Source organism: Macrosteles quadrilineatus, unplaced genomic scaffold (assembly GCF_028750875.1).
Source record: "Macrosteles quadrilineatus isolate MER2022 unplaced genomic scaffold, UCM_ALF_1.0 Scaffold_1__1_contigs__length_201487025, whole genome shotgun sequence".
In the NCBI taxonomy this organism is placed as follows: domain Eukaryota; kingdom Metazoa; phylum Arthropoda; class Insecta; order Hemiptera; family Cicadellidae; genus Macrosteles; species Macrosteles quadrilineatus.
Genome location: NW_026542594.1, coordinates 32,479,367 through 32,499,706, shown reverse-complemented (window position 1 = coordinate 32,499,706; position 20,340 = coordinate 32,479,367). Strand labels below are relative to the sequence as shown.

Sequence of the window (20,340 nt, the reverse complement as noted above, 5' to 3'; positions counted from 1 at the left end):
CAATGGTCAAGAATGTTCCGAGCGATTCATATGTTTCATTGCTGTTATATTACAAAAAGAAAAGATGGTAAGACAGGCGAAAGATATTAGAAAATTAATTGAAAGAAGACTTGATAAGTGGAATAATTGATGTTATGATGAATTAATAGATGAAGCAATTCGATGTAATAGGTCCCTAAAATCAAAGAATAAAGCCGAATACAAGGATAATGAAGAGTTCATTAAAACAAAATTCAATAGATTCGTTCAAAGAGGAAAAATAAAAGAAGCATCTCGGATTATTAATCAAGACAATAAAGGAGGCATATTAAGTCCTGATACTATTATAGATGGTGTTGGACGCACAGTATTTGATATATTGAAAGAAAAACATCCAAATGGCACAATGCCTCATCCGGAATTGCTAAAACTACCCAGCCACATGAAAGAAATACCTAGATTGGAGTCAGTTGAAATCACAGCTGAACATGTAGAAAAAGTTGCAAGAAAATTGCATGGGAGTGGAGGGCCAGGCGGGAGTTCTTCTGAACAATGGACAGATTTTTTACTAAGGCATGGTAGAAAAAGTGCTTTCTTAAGAGCGTCAATTGCTGAATTAGCAATGAAGTTAAACGAAGAAATCATACCTTGGTCAAAAATACAAGCTCTTATGGCTAATCGGTTGGTTGCAATCGACAAATGCCCTGGTGTTAGACCGGTGGGTATAGGAGAAGTGCTCCGACGTATCTTAGCAAAATGCATAATTCTTGCAACTGGTGATGAAGTTATTGACATATGTGGCACTGATCAACTCTGTGTAGGATTAAAAGCAGGAATAGAAGGTGCAATACATTTCATGAGAGACCAATATGAAGAAAAACGTCAAACTGAAGAAGACAGCTGCATGATAATGGTTGATGCTGACAATGCCTTCAACAGGATAAACAGAGTTCATGCGTTATGGCAGGCAAGAATTAAATGGCCAAGGGCTGCACGATTCATTTTCAACACATACCAGAGTAAGGCTCCACTAATTATGCCAGGAAGTAAAAAACAACTGTATAGCATGGAAGGCGTTACTCAGGGAGACCCATTATCTATGATATTGTATGGATTAGCCACTTTGCCGTTAATTTATGAATTAAAAACCATCCCAGATACAAACCAAGTATGGTATGCGGATGACTCATCATGCCAAGGAAAACTTTATAATGTGATGAAATGGTGGGAGAAATTACAAGAAATTTTGCCTAAATATGGATACTACCCACAAGCTCACAAAACCCGTTTGATTGTAGGATCTGAACCATCAACATTAGACCTAGCCAACATATCAGGGTTACAGATTGTTACAGGGAGTAGTTTTTTAGGAGGATTTATTGGAGGTGACAAAACAGAAAAGGATTTCTTTATTTAAAAGAAGGTAGAAAAGTGGAATAGTCATTTGGTAAGCCTGGCGAATGTTGCTGAAAAATATCCACAATCTGTACATACTGTTGCCACAAAATCCATACAAGCCGAATGGAATTTTTTTCAAAGAGTTGTTGAAAGTGAAGACATTAATTTTCATCCGATAAAAAACTCAATAGAACAAAACCTATTTCCTGCTTTATTTGGCTGTCATCTAAACCAAGATGAACAAAAAATATTACATCTGCAAGTAAAAAATGGAGGAATTGGTTTAGTTGATCCTACCGCTCAGGGAAAAGCATTGTTCTGAGCTTCAAATAAATGCTGTAAATTCATCATAGACTCTCTAAAAACTAAGAGGAAAATAAGCATGCAAGAACATGAAGAACATTTGGTTATCACAAAAAAGGACTTGAAAGAGGAGAGGAGATTAGAAGAAGAAAACATTTTGAAATCGACTATTCAAAATCTTCCTCTAAAACAACAAAAAATTATCTTGCGAGGAGCAAATACTAAAGTGAAACACAGTGGATGGCTGTCATGTATCCCATTAAAAAAACTTAATTTAGATCTTTCTCCACTGGAGTTCAGAGATGCTCTTGCACTAAGATATGGGAAAACTCCAATACACCTCCCCTCTTCATGTGATGGCTGTGGCAAAAACTTCAGTATGGAACATGCCCTTAACTGTCGCACAGGTGGGTTGATAATAAGAAGACATAATGAGGTAAGGGATACTCTTGGAAGCTTGATGGAGCTAGCATGGGGAAACTGTGTTCGAGAACCAATGATCTCTGAACAAGATCAGATTGGATGCTGCAGCACTAAAAGCAGACTTGGCTTGTAGGGGTGTATGGGAGGTTCAGACGGAAGCATTATTCGATGTACGTGTCGTTGACACTGATGCTCCATCGTACATGAACCTCCCATACGAAAAAGTTCTGGAGAATGCAGAGAGAGAGAAGAAGAAAAAATATTTAACAATAACAGAAACGAGAAATGCTTCTTTCACCCCACTAGTCACGTCTGTGGACGGAATGCTAGGCAAAGAATTTCAGACCTTGCTCAGAGCAATGGCAGAACGCCTCACAGAAAAATGGAAGAAACCTTACAGTTTAGTGATGAACTGGATAAGGGTGAAAACCATCTGTGCGACGTTAAGGGCCAGCAGCATGTGTCTAAGGAGGACAAGAAAGAAGTGGAGGACCCTTAGAGAGTTCGAAGATGGGGCTGGAGTACCAGCTTTTTATTAATCCAAATAGAAAAAGTTTTATTATTTTTCATGTCAAAAAATGTAAATAAAGATTGCTTGTTTAGATGACATAACAGTATGTGGTAAAACACAAGAGGAGCATGATAGGAACCTAAACAGGCTGATGAACGCTGCTAGTAAGAGTAACTCTACTATTAATGAAAATAAATGTTCTTTTTCAATGAAATGTATTAGTCTCCTTGAATGTTTGGACATCCCAGAAGATCACAAAACGGTGTTTCCACACCAACCTGGTTGATGACTCCTGGAAAAGTGTTGATGAGACGTCCTATCAGAAACTCTAAGTATGAACCAATAGTGTAGGAGGTGACGTTGGTGGAAGGAAACTCTGATTACGCTCATGTACGATTGCCAGATGGGCGTGAGACAACAGAGTGTCTACACGTAACTTAGCTCCTTGTGGAAACAAGCTGAGAGAACAGATTTTGATGATAATTTAACACCAGAGAATCACACAATAGAACTGAGTAACGATGGAAACTTAGTAGACGAAAACCAAGATGTATTTTATCCTGATGCAGACGAAGTGTTAGAAGAATCTACAACTCAAGAGCCTCTACAAACCTTAGGGACTGATGAAACCCAATTACAGAGATGAAGCTCAAGACAGAAGAGACTACCTTCTCATCTAAAAGACTTTAAATTATATTAGCGGGGAAGAATGTGATAGAAAATATTCCCAACTGTTGTTGGACATTGTTATTTTATTTGTTTATGTTGAATGTTTATTGTAATCATTATTTCATTCTCTAGATTTAACTCTTACTTATGAATTTCATTACTTGAATTGTGTTAAATAAAGCCTACTCATTTAAGGCAAACAATCTTTATTCTTCAACAATAATAGACGTAATGATCAAATCACTTACTAAATAATTGCTTCTTTTGAAAAATTCAAAAGTTGAAAGTGGTTTTGACAGATTATCTTTACATGAAAAGTATTAAGTTTTCTAACTTAAAACTTGGATTATGGAGTAATTGGTGTCCAAAATTCTCTTTTCAAATTGTTAAGTTGAAATGTTCAGTAATCAAGTTCAAATGTTATTGGAACTGATTTTAAATTAGTAACAAAATTTACGACGCTAAAAATGAATGGTATAAATCTAATTTATGTTATTGAATCCAGACAAAACACAAAAATTGTATTTTCTTTCAAGAACTCTGAGTACAATAAGGATTAGCTTGTTAATCTTCTAGGTATAAAATCTATCAAAGATGAGTCTTTTGTTGGATCGGAAAATATCTGTCCGAGTGCCGTAAGTTGGAGACCTCAGGTCTGATCATGTTGAGATCGGAGGTTTGAGGTATTACAAACAAGCGCCCCCCCCCAGCTAATATTTGTCATCCTCACATCGAACAAGGCATATAGGTCTCTTGTAGCTTGAGCGGTGCCAACTCAGATTCTACACTGTCTTGGAACCAACAAATCAGTAATGTCTGCAAAAACTCAGAAGGATAATCTGCCTCTTAAAAGGAAATAAAAGATAGTGTTGAAATTAGTTATTTAGAATATAGAATTGTATACTTTGCTCTATTCCAGACTGTCAAGACCTACGGCCTTCTATGAATTTTTTATTTTGCAGAAGAGAGCTGTCAGAAATGTCAATAATGCACCCTATCTAGATCATTGAGTTGTGTAGGCCTCTTTTTGTTGATAGTAAAATAATTACTGTTATAAAAGTATATCTTATTTCTATATTTGTTGTTTGTAAAAAGGAAATTCAGTACTTTAATTTAAATGAAAATGTACACTCATACAACACTAGAAGCTCTCGCTTTATTCATGTTCCTTTCGCTAGACTAAAACATAGATAAAACATACTCCCTTAGTAGATTTATTATCCTTATGGAACAGCTGAAGCCAATTTTATTATAAGTTCTGTACGGTTGCACTGTAGAGGTTGTGTTTTGTTTATAATTTGTTTCTTGTAATTTCAGTCATTTAAAACCTTGTTTAACCAAATAAAACGATCTAATCATATACAATAACTGGCCTCTTAAACCATACAGTAAAGCGCAAATTATGAAAATAGCCAGGCCCGTTTTTGTACCTGCCAGCGCCCTAGGCACAACTAATAGTAGCGCCCCTTTGCAATATACAGATTGTCCACGGACAAGTAAATTATGCGTGAATTTTGTATTTCTACCTGGAATTTTAAATTTACTGTGATCGCGCATGACAACAGTGACGTTTCCGTGACCGCGGAAGACGATAATATGTCTACACTTGGCCGCAAAGGATGATCAGAATATTGCCACGATCACGGAAGACGATGATAATGTTCACACGACCGTGGGAAACAGTAAGAATTTTGCTGCAATCGCAGATGACGATGATGATCTCCACACGACTGCGGGATATGATTAAGATTTGGCCGCAATCGCGGGACACGATTACGATGTCTTCTTCACGACCGCAGGAGATACAATAATGATTTCTACACGGCCGCGAGGGATGATCAGAATTATGCCGCGATCACGTAAGACGATGATAGTTACATGACCGCGGGAAAAGGTCAGAATTTTACCTCATTTGCGGAAGATGATGATGATTTCCACAAGACCGCGGGAGATGATTACTATTTTGGAGGCGATTCCGATTACTATGTCCACACGACCGCGGGGGACGATATAATGATGTCTTCTCGGCCGCAAGGGGTGATCAGAATTTGACCGCTATCGCGCAAGACGATTATAATGTCTAAACGACCGCGGGAAAAGATCAGACTTTTTGGTAGACGATGATAATCTTCTCACGACCGCGGGATATTTAAATATATGCAGCGATAACGGAAGACAATAATTATGTCTCACGACCGTGGAAAATAGTCAGAAATCTGCCACAATTGCGGGGGACGATTACCATGTCTACACGGCCGCGAGGGATTATCAGAAGTTTACCACATCACATGCAAATAAACCCCCCCATTTTTTGACCCCCCTCCCCCCAAAAAAAGCCAATTGCCTCACGTCCTAGGCTCACACCTATTCCGAAAATCGGCCCTGAAAATAACCCTAAAATAATAGAAACAAAATTTTGTCTACACGATCTGTGTCAATGATAAACTACTCATGAAAAACAAGCGTCTAAATTTACAATGAGATGGGAAGTCTACTTGTGTTGCTTAGTCTATGACTAAAGTAAGGTGAAAAATTCGTTTGAATTCATATGTAAACATGTTTTTACAACCTAAATTCTTCCTCTCACCATGTTGATTATAATGTGATAAGACTACTTTGTACAGAATGATGGTTAACTAGTCACCCTTTTTATAAACTAGATGAGTTTTTTAAAAAGCGATATTTTAAATCTGATGTTTTAAAAGAAATTGCAAAGACCCCAACTTTTTTTGTGTTTAATGCTACTGCTACTCTAGTAATTTTTTTTTTCGTTTAACCTGTTTCTGATTTTGAACCATTTTTATCTTGTCATGTTTTATTTACATTTTGTTAACTTGTTTCCAGCCATAAATTAAATGATCTTTGTTATTCTTTAATGTGATATATTTAATTTAATTTAAATATTATGTAGCAAATGACAAACCCTATTTCACTATAAAATGTTTGAAGGGTAGCCTAATGAAGATTCTTATTCTTATTCTTAGTTTGCTTGAATAATGGTGCAAAATTACTAAAATATAGTTCATCACACGGGTAAAAAAACGTATGAAAATATGATGGATTAGTAGCCTACCTACATACCAAATTTCATCAAAATCGGACTACAAGTGCGGTCTGTAGATCTGTACACATCCACACACCCACACACACACACACACACATAAACACACACAGACATCACTTCGAAAACCACTTTTTTGGGTCTAGGGGGACCCAAAACGGATATATATCCACTCAAAACTCAAATTTTGACAAAAAAAGTAGTCTTTTTAGCCCTCACTCATTTCTCAGTTTCCATGAAACTTGGGCTTGGATCGAAAAAAGTTACTTTTTACCCTAGTGAAATATACTAAATTATACACTTTTCACTTTTATTTTTGTAAACATATATTTCCCCATTTAATTTCAATTTAAAAGGTTGATTTAAGCTATTATATCAGCTGATTTATTTATAGTCCTGCATCTGGCTATACTTTGGTGTGCAAACTTGCGTATACTCAATATTCTTGCATAACGTTTTAGTTTGATGTCTAGGGAGTTTAAAAAACCTTGGTGTTTACCTCCTACCCCCTACGTGTTCCGGCTATGATGTCATCAAAATGGCGGCCATTGATTTTTTTAAAGCGTATATTTAGCAAACTATTTGTCAAACTTTGAACTTTTTTTTTGTTTGAAAGATGAGTTTAAATGCTATCTGTTTTACATTTACATATTTGTTGTATGTTTAGTACATTTTTTGTAATTTTGCAAAAACCTTGTATTTTTAAATATTTTTGTGTTATTTTTGTTTGTAATGTTTTATTGATACATTTTTTTTTCAAACCACCAATGAAAAAAGTTGTAGAACGTTTAAAATGGTTTACAAAAATACCAAATTCGATATGTTTTACTCAAAAGATTACGTCAAGAAACTAGATAAATCTCATAAAAACACCTATTTTGGCGCAAAAACGCCTATTAGTCCGGTATCTAGGGCAGTGCGCAAGTTTTACCATTCAATGTTGATGTATGTGTCTAAAGAAGTTTTTTTAACTCGGGTGTCACGTCTGCACCCACTGCAGTTTCCGGCTATGACGTCATCAAAATGGCAGAAAGGGCTATATTAAAAATAACTATATTGATAAACATTAATTATTAACTATATTAATAAATATCAGATCGGAATGAACTTTTTTTTTTTGAAAGATAAGCTTACATGCTATCTTTCTTAGATGTACACTTTTGTTGTATGTTAAGTAAATTTTGCAAAAACCTATGTTTTTAAACATTTTTGTTTATAACGTTTTATTGATACAACATATCAGAAACAACTTAAAGAGAAGGTTGTAGCGCGTTAAAAGGGCTTTACAAAAATACCAAATTCGATATGCTTTACTCTAAGGATCACGTCAAGAAACTAGAAAAATCTTACAAAACAACCTAAATTGGCGCAGAAACGCATATAAATCTGACATCGATGGCTGTGTATGACTCATATATAGACAGTTTTACCATTCAATGTTGATGTATGTGTCTAAAGAAGTGTTTTCAACTCGGGTGTCACGTCTGGACCCACTGCAGTTTCCGGTTATGATGGCTTTAAAATTGCTACATCTTACGATTTCACCAACTATTTTACTTAAAATAAGACCATTACCCCCTTTTATGAAAATAAAAGCACAACAAATCAATTAGTCCATAGGAATGTTCCCACTATATAAATACCCCCGGTGCAGCAATCCTGTCGACTAAGCAAATTTCCATTTGCCTGGATTGATTATCAATTAATCTATTAAATTAACATTGTTTAAGAGTACCTAGGTTTGCTTCTAAAGAGAAACTAATAAAGTGGATTTTTAATTAAAATATTAATGGCTTAGTATTGGATAAATAAATCTGCCAAGTTTGATCAAAATATATCCATAAATAAGCCAACTATACTACATTTACAATATTGGCCATACGAATAACATGTGAATTTTAAATGAAAAATGTTTTTATTTTCACCGTAACCAATAACCGTTCAAAAACACTTTTACATACTACATTAATTGTTTTTTATATTTACTTACTTCCCAAAACCGCATGCATTAATTTGTTTTTACTTTATCCATAACAACCAATTTACTTCATCTCTGAAAACTTTTGTTCCAACGGTCCCTCTGGAACGTCCGAAATAATAACACCAAATGCATTGGACAAAATATTCACTGTAAATCCTATCAATAGCAAACAATATTTTCTTCAAAGTACCACTTCTCCTCGTTAGAGACCCGCAGTCCTCTGAGGACCTTCGAACAGATATTTTCACCTGCCAAAGCCCAGTTTTTATCAAGGAACAAATCACAATACGCCTCTACAACATCCAAGAGGAGCCGACCAACGTAATTAATTGTAAATAAATAAATTGCATGCAATAACATTTAGTACTGTATTGACAAAATATGATTCTGTTTCAAACAAAAACAAATTGAAAAAAAATAATACTGGTACTGAATCTAAGTACTCAACATGTTGCGTTCATGCTCTCTCCTTATAACTGTGTCTGAAGCCATATACAAACCAAGTGCAGGGGGTCCATGTTCACAATGGAATACACATGTATGTGTGTGAACACCTTTGTTTTCTCTGATACAATGGGTCGCTGCCATTTGTTGTAACGACAAGGATCGGTAAGCTGATCAAGCATCGCCAGCGCTGAGCCTGATGACTGAAGGACTGACTTGCACTGCTGTGCTATGACACTAGAAACAAACAATAAGTATAATCATTATACTGCCTAAATCTAGGGAAAACTAAATAATGCAGATGACGGCTGACTAGTTGGTAACCCAGAGTTTGTTGTATACCTCAAAAATGGTACACATTAAAATGGTTGATATCACCCCACTTTTCAGGATTTCCCTATGGAGAAAATCCTTTGGTTTAGAAGGATGTCTAAATCAAAGAAATAATACCCCCGCCGCAGCAAACCTGCCGACTAAGCAAATTTATATTTGTCTAAATTGATTTTCAATTCAATTCAAGTAATATTAGGTTTAACGAGTACCTAGGTTTGTTGCTACAAGAAAACTAATTAAGTGTGGTTTTTAGTAAAATATTAATAGCTTAGTATAAATTAAATGAATTTGCCAAGTTTGATCAAAATATACCCATAAACAAGCAAACTACAACATTTTACAATATTCTCCATAAGAATAACATGGATTTTAAATTTTCAATTTATTAAATTTTCTCCGTAACCAATAACCGTACAAAAACACTTTGATATACTTAATTATTTGTTTTTTAAGCTCTTTAAGAAGTTGGGAAATTTTTTGTTTTGAGTGTCAAAAATGAGAAAAACCCCGTTCCCATGGTCCAATCATGCTGGTTTGCGAACTCATTCAAGTTTATTCTGCCTTACACCTTCAGACCAAATTTCATCAAAATCGGACCAAAATTACTCAAGTTATCGTCCGGACCGACACACACACACACACACACACACACATATATATATATATATATTAATAAATAATAAATATAATAACATGAGTACCCTTTTTTTTATATATTAAAATATAAAGTTTTATATTTAAAATTCCCATGTTATTCTTATGGTGAATATTGTAAAATGTTGTAGTTTGCTAGTTTATGAATATATTTTTATCAAACTTGGTAAATTTATTGATTTTATACTAAGCTATAATTATTTTAATTAAAATCACACTTTTTTAGTTTCCTTGCAGCAGCAAACCTAGGTACTTGTTAAACCTATTGTGGATATTTATAGGCATGCACTGTGGATGAGATACTCTCTGGTGTGGATTAACGTCCGCACGAGTGAGTACTACGACTATCCGCAGTACTATCCTGATAATTAGACCAATTTGTATATACCAAGGCAAAAATGTGGTTTGGATTCCACTATAAACTCTAGATCCCTTAGTTGCCATTAGCTGTATGGGCTATTAATTGTTTAAGGAATATGTTGGCCTTAGACACTAACAAGACTACAAGATTGCGCCTTTCATCTTCATTCATACTTGGCTTAAAATACCTACTTTGTATGGTCGCCATTTCATCAAAAAGTATTAAAAGTATTAAATTAACCTAATGTTATAAAAATAGATTTATTGAAAATCAATTCAGGCAAATGGAAATTCGCTTAGACAGCGGCGGGGGTATTAAAAGCCCAATAATGATTAATCCCTTTATCAAATTTTAAGTGCTCTATTGGGAAACTGTCTCCAATGAAAATTATTTCCTAAAAAAACATTCAAATTTCTATATTAATAATTTATGTGATAGATTATATTTAGCCCAGTCAATGAATGCAATAAAACACCCTTTTTCGCAACTAAATGGTGGAAAGCTGGATTTTTTATATGTGATAGAACCACATGAGAGGTGTATTTTCCCAAAAGTCCCCACTTCTACCCCTTGAGCTTTCCCCCCCACCCCCCTCCAAACATAGAAATTGCAGTGTTTTACTTAATTGGTCATAATTCGAATGCTATGTAAGCTATCAAGCTGAAATTTGTTTTGTTTTATTTCTTATTAGTTTTTCTACAACTTTTGTATTTACAACATTTCTCTAAAACCAATACTTAGGGAGATCTAACATTTAAACTTTGTTAAAAGCATTGTTTCAGAGTGCAAAATTTTGTTTTTCTCTATATATACTTTTAAATAGAAATAATACGCAAATATGGTTCATACAAAGGTTTTAGTACGTTTTTCAAGGTTTACAAATATATTATTAGTTAGTCATCTAGGTGACCGGGTGAAGAGCTGGGCGTCGGCAAAGAGAGCGCATGCGGGCTAGTTGAACACCTCTGCGCTGCGTCATCGCATCTAGCCCATCCAATAAACGCACAAACTGCCTTTTTTCGTAGCTAAATAGTGGAAAGCTGAGTTTGTTACATGTGATGAAACCACTTAAGACGTGTGTTTTCAAAAAGTTTACGATTCTCCACCTTGAGCTTTTTCCCCCAACCCCCTCCAAACCTGGAAATTACAGTCGTTCACTTTACTGGATATAATTCAAATTCTACGCATGCCATCGTAGTGAAATTTGATTTGTATTATTTGTAATTAGTTTATCTTCAACTTTTGTACTACAGGTTTTCTTATAAAACTATATCCAAAGAGATATAGCATTTTAACTTTTTTTGATAATGTTTATGTTTTAGAGTACACAATTTTGTTTTACCCACTATAATTTTTTTTCCAAATAAAATACGCATAATGTGTCAGAAACAAAATTTTAGTATGTTTCTTAAGGTTTATAAATATATGTTTTTGGTTAGTCATCTGTTTTAACTGATGTAGAGTGGGCGTTGGCAAAGACAGCGCATCCGCGCAGCCCCGCACGTCAATGCATAAGGACCGGCACCGCTAAGTTCTCAACTGTTTCATACAAATCGTAAGACTTCCTAATTTGTAGCCTAATTTACTACGCGTGCGGGCTAGTTGAACACTTCTGCTCTGCGTCATCGCATCTAGCCCAGCCAATAAACGCACAAACTGCCTTTTTTCGTAGCTAAAAAATGGAAAGCTGAGTTTGGTATATGCAATGGAACCACTTAAGACGTGTTTTTTCAAAAAGTTCCCGATTTTCCCCCTTAAGTTTTTCCCCGCAACCCCTTCCAACCCTGGAAATTACAGTCGTTCACTTTACTGGATATAATTCAAATTCTATGCATGCCATCGTAGTGAAATTTGATTTGTATTATTTTTATTATTATAAGTTTATCTTCAACTTTTGTTCTAAATGTTTTCTTATAAAACTATATCCAAAGAGATATAGCGTTTTAACTTTTTTGATCATATTTATGTTTTAGAGTACACAATTTTGTTTTACCCTCTATATATTTTTCCAAAGAAAATGTGCAAAATGTTTCAAACAAAAATTTTGTGTACGTTTCTTACGGTTTATAAATATATATTTGGTTAGTCGTCTAAACAAACTGATTTATATACACTATATAGTGTGGTGCGTCGCAAGAGAGCGCGCGCAGGCCTCTTCAAAGCATCTGCGCAGCCCAGCCCCACCCGTCGATGCGTCGCGTCGTAGGCACCGACATTGCTAATTTCTCAAAGGTTGTATACAAATGCTAAAGCGTTGTACTTTGTACTTTCTACCAAAACAATCTGTATCCAAGCTTGACCGTGAACTGCAAAAACAATTGTTATTTAGATGGAACCCAATAATTTACTTTTTTATAACCAGTTTTGGTTCAGGTAAATTAATCTCTACCTACTTACTTGTTATACTTGCAATTACTTGATAATTACTTGTAATACTTGATTTCTTCATCTTTGACCAACGGAAGATTGATAGATTGAGGTATAGAACAATAGGCCTAATAAAAACTTTAAAAATCACTATAAACATACTCTTTGCTCTTCCTTACGTTACAATGGGCTTTCCATTATCTTCCACCAATGGGACTCGCAAGATTCCGCAAGATTTATACTAACTGCGCCTTGTGGTCAGTAAAGATCTAAACAGTAAACTGCAAAAAAATAATAATTAGATTAAACCTAATTATTTGTACATTTCTTAAATTTATTGATAGTCTTAACTCGTTCCTCATTTCAAATAATAATTTATTTAATTATTTCTGTCAACGTATACACCTAATGACAATAATGTGCATGGATACATATATTACATTAAATAAAACTGGGTAAGAAACATACTGAACCCAATGATGAGATGACCCCATTCGCCTATGGGTCTGAGGATGATTGCAGTGTCGAATCGAAATCTACCACCACTTACCATCTTTTATGTATATTTACAGTATTGTGAGTAACATTATAAGTGTAAATTTATGTTTTAAGTGTTTGGCTATTAGACGTATTTTCTTTTATTTACTTTCCAATTAATTAATGTAATAAGGTATATATCCAAAAGTTATAAATAAGTAAGTAAAAAACTGTATTTGTGTCCCCATACATGCAGGCAAGACTATTTACGGGATACATACAGGAAAATTATTCAAATTTCCTTTCTTAACATATCGTGAAGAGGTGTCAATCAAATTTGGTTTTTTTCATAATCTTGGTGACGCTCTGTTCTCTAATATTTGATTGTTTTCATGTTATCTTAAAAATGAGTCAGCATAATAGTTCTTTTTTGGTTCGTGGTAGACATTATGCAAACGTTTAACATCGCTAATAAAGATGAAGGCGCTTATTAAGTGTTTTAAAATCTCCTCTATTATATATAAAGACTTAATAAAAAAGTTGGTTTTAACATTGACTGGTTTTAATTTGTATATTCATTATCATGATTAAAAATAGCTTATAAATATTACCGACAGTTTTCTACGTTGTTCGTGATATTATTTTAACACAGGCTTACAACTCATGGCAGAGCAGAAAGCTAACCCTTGCTAGTGGGAAGCGTGAAGAGAGGGACATATCAATAATAGGACGCAGTTTGTATCAAGGATTAGTGGGTCGATGAAAACTTTTTACTGACAGCGAGATGCTTCATTTAGTCACGGTTTAGCTTGGAAACAGATTTTTTTGGTAGTAAATTAGGCTACAAATTAGGAAGTCTTACGATTTGTATGAAACAGTTGAGAACTTAGCGGTGCCGGTCCTTATGCATCGACGGGCGGGGCTGCGCGGATGCTTTAAGAATCCTGCACGCGCTGTCTTTGCCAACACCATAGATTAAAAGAAGTAGACATACTTCTTTTCTATATTACTTCGTGTCTATACTCCTTTTATCTATGCCAACACCCACACTACATCAGTTATTTCAGATGACTAACCAAATACATATATTTATAAACCTTAAGAAACATACTAAAATTTTGTTTCTGGCACATTGTGCGTATTTTATTTGGAAAAAATATATAGAGGGTAAAACAAAATTGTGTACTCTAAAACATAAACCTTATCAAAAAAAGTTAAAATGCTGTATCTCTTTGGATACAGTTTTATAAGAAAACCTGTAGTACAAAAGATGAAGATAAACTAATTACAAATAATACAAATCAAATTTCACTACGATGGCATGCGTAGAATTTGAATTATATCCAGTAAAGTGAACGACTGTAATTGCCAGGTTTGTAGGAGGTTGGGGGAAAAAGCTCAAGGAGGAGAATCGTAAACTTTTTGAAAATAAACGTCTTAAGTGGTTTCATCACAAACTCAGCTTTCCACTATTTAGCTACGAAAAAAGGCAGTTTGTGCGTTTATTGGCTGGGCTAGATGCGATGACGCAGCGCAGAGGTGTTCAACTAGCCCGCATGCGCTCTCTTTGCCGACGCCCAGCTCTTCACCCGGTCACCTAGATGACTAACTAATAATATATTTGTAAACCTTGAAAAACGTACTAAAACTTTTGTATGAACCATATATGCGTATTATTTCTATTTAAAAGTATATATAGAGAAAAACAAAATTTTGCACTCTGAAACAAAGCTTTTAACAAAGTTTAAATTTTATATCTCCCTAAGTATTGGTTTTAGAGAAATGTTGTAAATACAAAAGTTGTAGAAAAACTAATCAGATATAAAACAAAACAAATTGCAGCTCGATAACTTACATAGCATTCGAATTATGACCAATTAAATAAAACACTGCAATTTCTATGTTTGGAGGGGGGTGGGGGGAGAAAGCTCAAGGGGTAGAAGTGGGGATTTTTGGGAAAATACACCTCTCATGTGGTTCTATCACATATCAAAAATCCAGCTTTCCACCATTTAGTTGCGATAAAAAACATTTATTGACTGGGCTAATTATTTAACCTGAGCACAAACAAAACAATGGGATAAAAAACAATAGTAAAGAAAACTATAGATCAAATTAAAAAAGCTTATGTACAAATCATATACTTACTGTTTGAGGGATACAATACATAGCAAAATCACAAAAAGTGGATAAGTTGTGGTGTTCATGACTTCACTGACAAGTAGAGGATTGAGAGTAAGAGCTAAATATTTGTATAAGATAATGCTACTTAAAAAGACCTTGAGTTATAATTAGCGGACCTAAAATCTAGTAGGTACTAATCAAAATACTTGTTCAGTTCATAAGTTTTGCAAATAAATTGACTATTCCATTTTGGTATTTCTGTGAGTTGAACAGTCCAGCAAAGAATCAGTTGAAATTTCCTTATCAGTACCTGTCATACCTAGTTATATTAAAAGTTTTCTTATTGGTAGGCCTAAGTTGACTTCAGGGACATGTAAATAAAATGGATTGTAATATCGGTCACATTACCATATCAACCACAGATGTGCTAGTCACTTCATTATCTGAATTGTTGTCTTAAGTTGTTTGTATTCAATCTTAAACTTCAGCAAGAATGTTGGCTGTTAGTAAACATAATTGTTAAGTTTTTCTTTCTCCTTGGGTTTTTACTCATATTAAGAAGAATGAGTTTTCCTCTAACATAAGGAAGTCAATACTCTAACTTAATTTATTTTCCACATCTGCAGAGTAATGAAGACAATTGCTGCTATAGTTTTATACCAAGGGTTCCAGCCTCTTGAGCCGTATTGTCAATTTTTGGGGGAAAAGGCAGGACCAATGAAAAATACTTATTTACCAAATCTAAACTGATGAACCAACTTATTGTTAGCTATAGCAACTGTTATGACCCATCAACTATGTCAGTAACAAAAAACCAAGTAGAAAACGCATAGCCACTATCGCATTCTGTGACTGGCTCACACAATTATGTACTTTTTTTTATAAAAAATTAGCGACAGCTGGTCTATATAGATTATATATAGTTGTATCCATTTACTGTGGGAAGCGAGCTGGTCTATAAAATATGGTAGAGCGTGGGACTTCGGTCTTTTGAGGTCTCGGGTTCAAATCTCGGCAAATCACCAATGGATTTAATCCAATTCTGACTGAGGAAGTCACTTGCTCAGGCCACTCTTTCTGCGACCTGAGTAGGGCTTTCGATTGTGTGGACCATGATGACCTGATAATGAAATTAAGTTTTTACGGTATCAACGGAACTCCACTTTCTTTTTTCAAGTCATACTTAAACAATAGAACACAAAAAGTCAATATTGGTGGAGAATGGTCCCAAGAATTAAAAATAAAATATGGCGTGCCTCAGGGGTCTGTTCTAGGTCCTCTGTGTTTTTAATTTGTATTAACGACCTCCCAACATGTATAACTAGTAAAACTTATTTGTATGCAGATGACACAACATTTTTAAATATTAATCCCGATCTTAAACAACTTCAAGAGTTAGCACAAAACTCAATTAGTGAAGCTTCTAACTGGTTTGAATCTAATGGCTTCCTCTTAAATAAAGATAAAACTCAAAAAATTGTTTTTCGCCTTAGACCGTGCGAATTAAATATGTTGGATGGCTATGTAGACAATGTGAATTTTCTTGGTATTTATCTGGATAAGACTCTTTCCTGGGGACCTCATATTGATTACATAAGTTCTAAGCTTTCAAGGGTAGTTTGTCTTATGACTAAACTAATACATTGTATAGATCAAAATTATATTAAAACGGCCTACTTTGCTTATTTTCAATCCATTTTTAGATACAATATTATATTTTACGGTAATTGCAGTAGGATAGAGGAAATTTTAGTCTAACAAAAGAAGTTGGTTAGAATTATATCTTATGAACCCAACAGGAACACTGTAAACCCCTGTTCATTCAGCTGCAAATTCCAACAGTGATTAATATTTATTTATTCGACTCTGTATCATACGTTCTAAAAAAAATCCCAACTTAATAAAACAAATGTCTCGTGTTCATTATACAAGGAATAAAAGCGTTGCTACCATAGATTTTTTCAGACTGTCTAAAACTCTTAAAAGCCATATTGTAATCTCACTAAAAATATACAACAAGCTAATACATTTAATATGAAAACATCCTGAAAATACTTTTAAAACTAAATTCTACAGATGGCTTTTGAACAACCCATTCTATTCTCTAAATGAATTTTTTGAATTGTCTGGTAATAATTTTTAAGTAGAGTTAGCGAATTGACCAAAGTACTGTTGGACTTTGTTGGTTATGCGGTTTAATCACTTCCATTATTTTCAACCCCACGAATTTTTCTTAAGAATAAGATCACCTATTCAATTGTAATATTTAAAATATGTATTGTAAAATTTCTCATTTTATGTAGTTAGCTATATTGTATCTTACTGTATTTATTAACTGACTATGCTATAAACCTTAGCAATTGTATGACTTTGTCAATAATTTGTGAAAATTCTAAGGACAATAAACACATTTCATTTAATTTCAATTAAGTGATAATGCCACAAACCCCTAGTTCTAGCCTGAAAGTAATGTGCTAAACAATTTTGGGCTCGTGCCTAACGTCTTAGGGGAAAACGATAAATAAAAATTATCCATTTCCTGTAACATAAACCCTTGCCCACTGGGTAGACTTTCTTCAAGATACGCTTGCATTACGTAATAAAGACAAACGTATTTAAATCACACACATTTATTATTACTAGAGGTCGTCAAGTAGTTGAAAACTCGACCAAAAAAATGTTATGTACAGACTTCACTATTTTCACCCCACGCTGTAAATAAAACATGTGATAGGGATTTCTTTTGAAAATGTCTTGAAAAAAGCATTTTGTATCAAGGGCAGTTATTTTGCTTATGTGGCAACATGATGTGAATGCCGTCGTATCACGTTGTGTGGCTTCGGACCGGAAGTGTTTCAAATAGCAAAATGTGCATTCTAAGTTCATAAGTCCAATGACTGAGCCACAAAACTCCCGAGGCACTTCTCTTACGTACATTTAAAACTATCTATCAAATTCGGTATAATAACTACATCTTGTTGATTAACTCTCATACAATATTACGGTTACGGTTTCTTCTTTCTATCCGGCCAGGCATTTCAAAATGATACTTGAAAGTCAAGTTTATAATAAACGAATTCAGTAAAATGATCGAAATTTCACTAAACAATAAGTAAGTATAATAATCGGACATATCACCCAACACACAATCAGTGCAAAATCAGACTCGCCACCACTGAGAACTAAATTTGTTTATGTTATTATTTTGAATCAATATTTTGGATGATGATTGCTTTACAGCTGGTGAAAATACCACAAAACAAATATTATTAATGGAACGTGGTTTGAATTGCATTTCATACAGTACACATTTTATAAGTATACATGTGATTGGAGTTTCTTTAATTTGTTTTGATTTTCTGTTTATATTGCGTTGTTATTTCGTCACCAGCATGGCAACCCATATAAGACCCATGTTAACTTTTTGAAATTTCAAATTCATTTTTTGTGCTTATTTATTAGCCTATTTTAATTTATAAAGGAACTCTGCACATCTACAGGAAAATATCTTTCTAACAGAATGCGTAGATTTTCTCTGTGAAGCAAGTGAGCTGAGAAAAAAGGTTTTAAAGAAACATACTTGCCTATTAATATATAGATTTTTATTTATCATTATCAATTGAGATGGGAACGCCACCTAGCACATTTTAACCCAATATGAGTGAAGGATGAATGTAGAATGAAGTTGATGATCCGGGTAGCTTTGGCTGACTAAGATCAGCTATTTTTTTTAGCCAGGATCATTTCAAAGCTCAATGATCTGGATACAGAGTTATGCACTAGAAGGGATGTCTACTCCAGTATTCAATAGTTAATGCCAAGGCTTGAGGTGAAATCTTTGTGTGCATGCCTTCAATTTGGGTCCTCAATCATGAAAATCGGTCGGGTAGAAGAGCCATACAAACTCGGAAAAGAAAAACCAATTTGAACCCCCTTAAGAAATGCATGGGCAGCAAATTTCGTTTACGTACAAACCGAGTGGGATTATAGATAAATATATGCCGATGCTTGATGGCAAATCTGTGCGTGCATACCTTCAATTTGAGACGTCAATCATGAAAATCAGTTGCGTAGAAGAGTCAAACAAACTCAGAAAAGAGAAACCAAATTTAACTCCCATAAGAAATACACGGAGAGCAAGTTTACGTATAAGCTGAGTGGGATTATTGATAAATATATGCCAATGCTTGATGGCAAATCTGTGTGTGTATACCTTCAATTTGAGACCTCAATCATGAAAATCGGTCGGGTAGAAGAGCCAAACGAACTCGGAAAAGAGAAACCAAATTTAACTCCCATAAGAAATAGATGGGGACCAAATTTCTTTTACGTATAAGCCTAATGGGATTATAAACAAATATATGCCGATGCTTGATGGCAAATCTGTGCGTTCATACCTTCAATTTGAGACCTCAATCATGAAAATCGGTCGGGTAGCAGAGCCAAACGAACTCGGAAAAATAAAAACCAAATTTTTTGAATATATGTATAAGATTCAGGAACATCATTCGTAATAATGCTATGTTGTGATGTATGATTATGTTGACCACAAACTAATATCTCATCAGTTATTATGAAAAAATAATTGAACTGAATAAGGTCAGATATTTTTTTGTTAATTTGTTTATCATTTAGTTAAGTGTGACTACCCGGGTCTCAAACTAATTTTGAGTACTGTTATGAAACTGAAACTCGTCCTAATTATGGTTTCATATGTATTGAATGATGTCTTATGAGACTACTAAAATTTGTGTTTTGGAAATTTTACTATTTTATCCTTTTTCATGAAAATATTTTAACTAATTTTGAGTATCGTTATTAAACTAGTTTATAATCTTGGGCATTAGAGCGTTGGATGAAATGAAACTCATCCTAATAATGGTTGCATATGTATTGAATAATGTCCTTATTGTAGTGTTAGTTCAGTTAAGCTTTTTTTTTAAATCTGTAGACAGTGCAATAAGTGCTACACTCAAAATAAGTTTCAAACCAACCTCACGACTTAGTTTAGAACTTGGACTAATAACAAAAGCATAAAACAAAGTTAGAAAAAAAACCACACACACCAAATAAATTCTCTCCTTTGTAACTACGCATTGATAAGTTGAAGAAAATACCTAAGTGAGACAGATTGGTGTATAGTTGGATTCATGTCTTCATTTCTTACCTCTCTTGCTGAAATTGGGAGGAGTAAAAAATTCTAGGAAAATACTAAAATGGAAGGAAATGTTGGGCAAATAAAAATATCACATTAA

At 34.2% G+C, this 20,340-nt stretch overlaps 1 protein-coding gene across 1 annotated transcript in view; it reads right to left on the bottom strand.

Annotated features, from left to right (window-relative positions):
• LOC128982104 (pH-sensitive chloride channel 2-like) overlaps positions 1-15,217 on the bottom strand; it is a 57,721-nt gene extending 42,504 nt beyond the window's left edge. The window contains exons 1-2 of the mRNA XM_054401156.1: positions 15,110-15,217; positions 8,826-9,006 (exon numbers count right to left, since the gene is read on the bottom strand). Coding sequence (XP_054257131.1) covers positions 8,826-9,006; positions 15,110-15,168 — 240 coding nt within the window. The 5' untranslated portion in view covers positions 15,169-15,217. The remainder of the gene's footprint in view (positions 1-8,825; positions 9,007-15,109) is intronic.
• Positions 15,218-20,340: the final 5,123 nt, after the last annotated feature.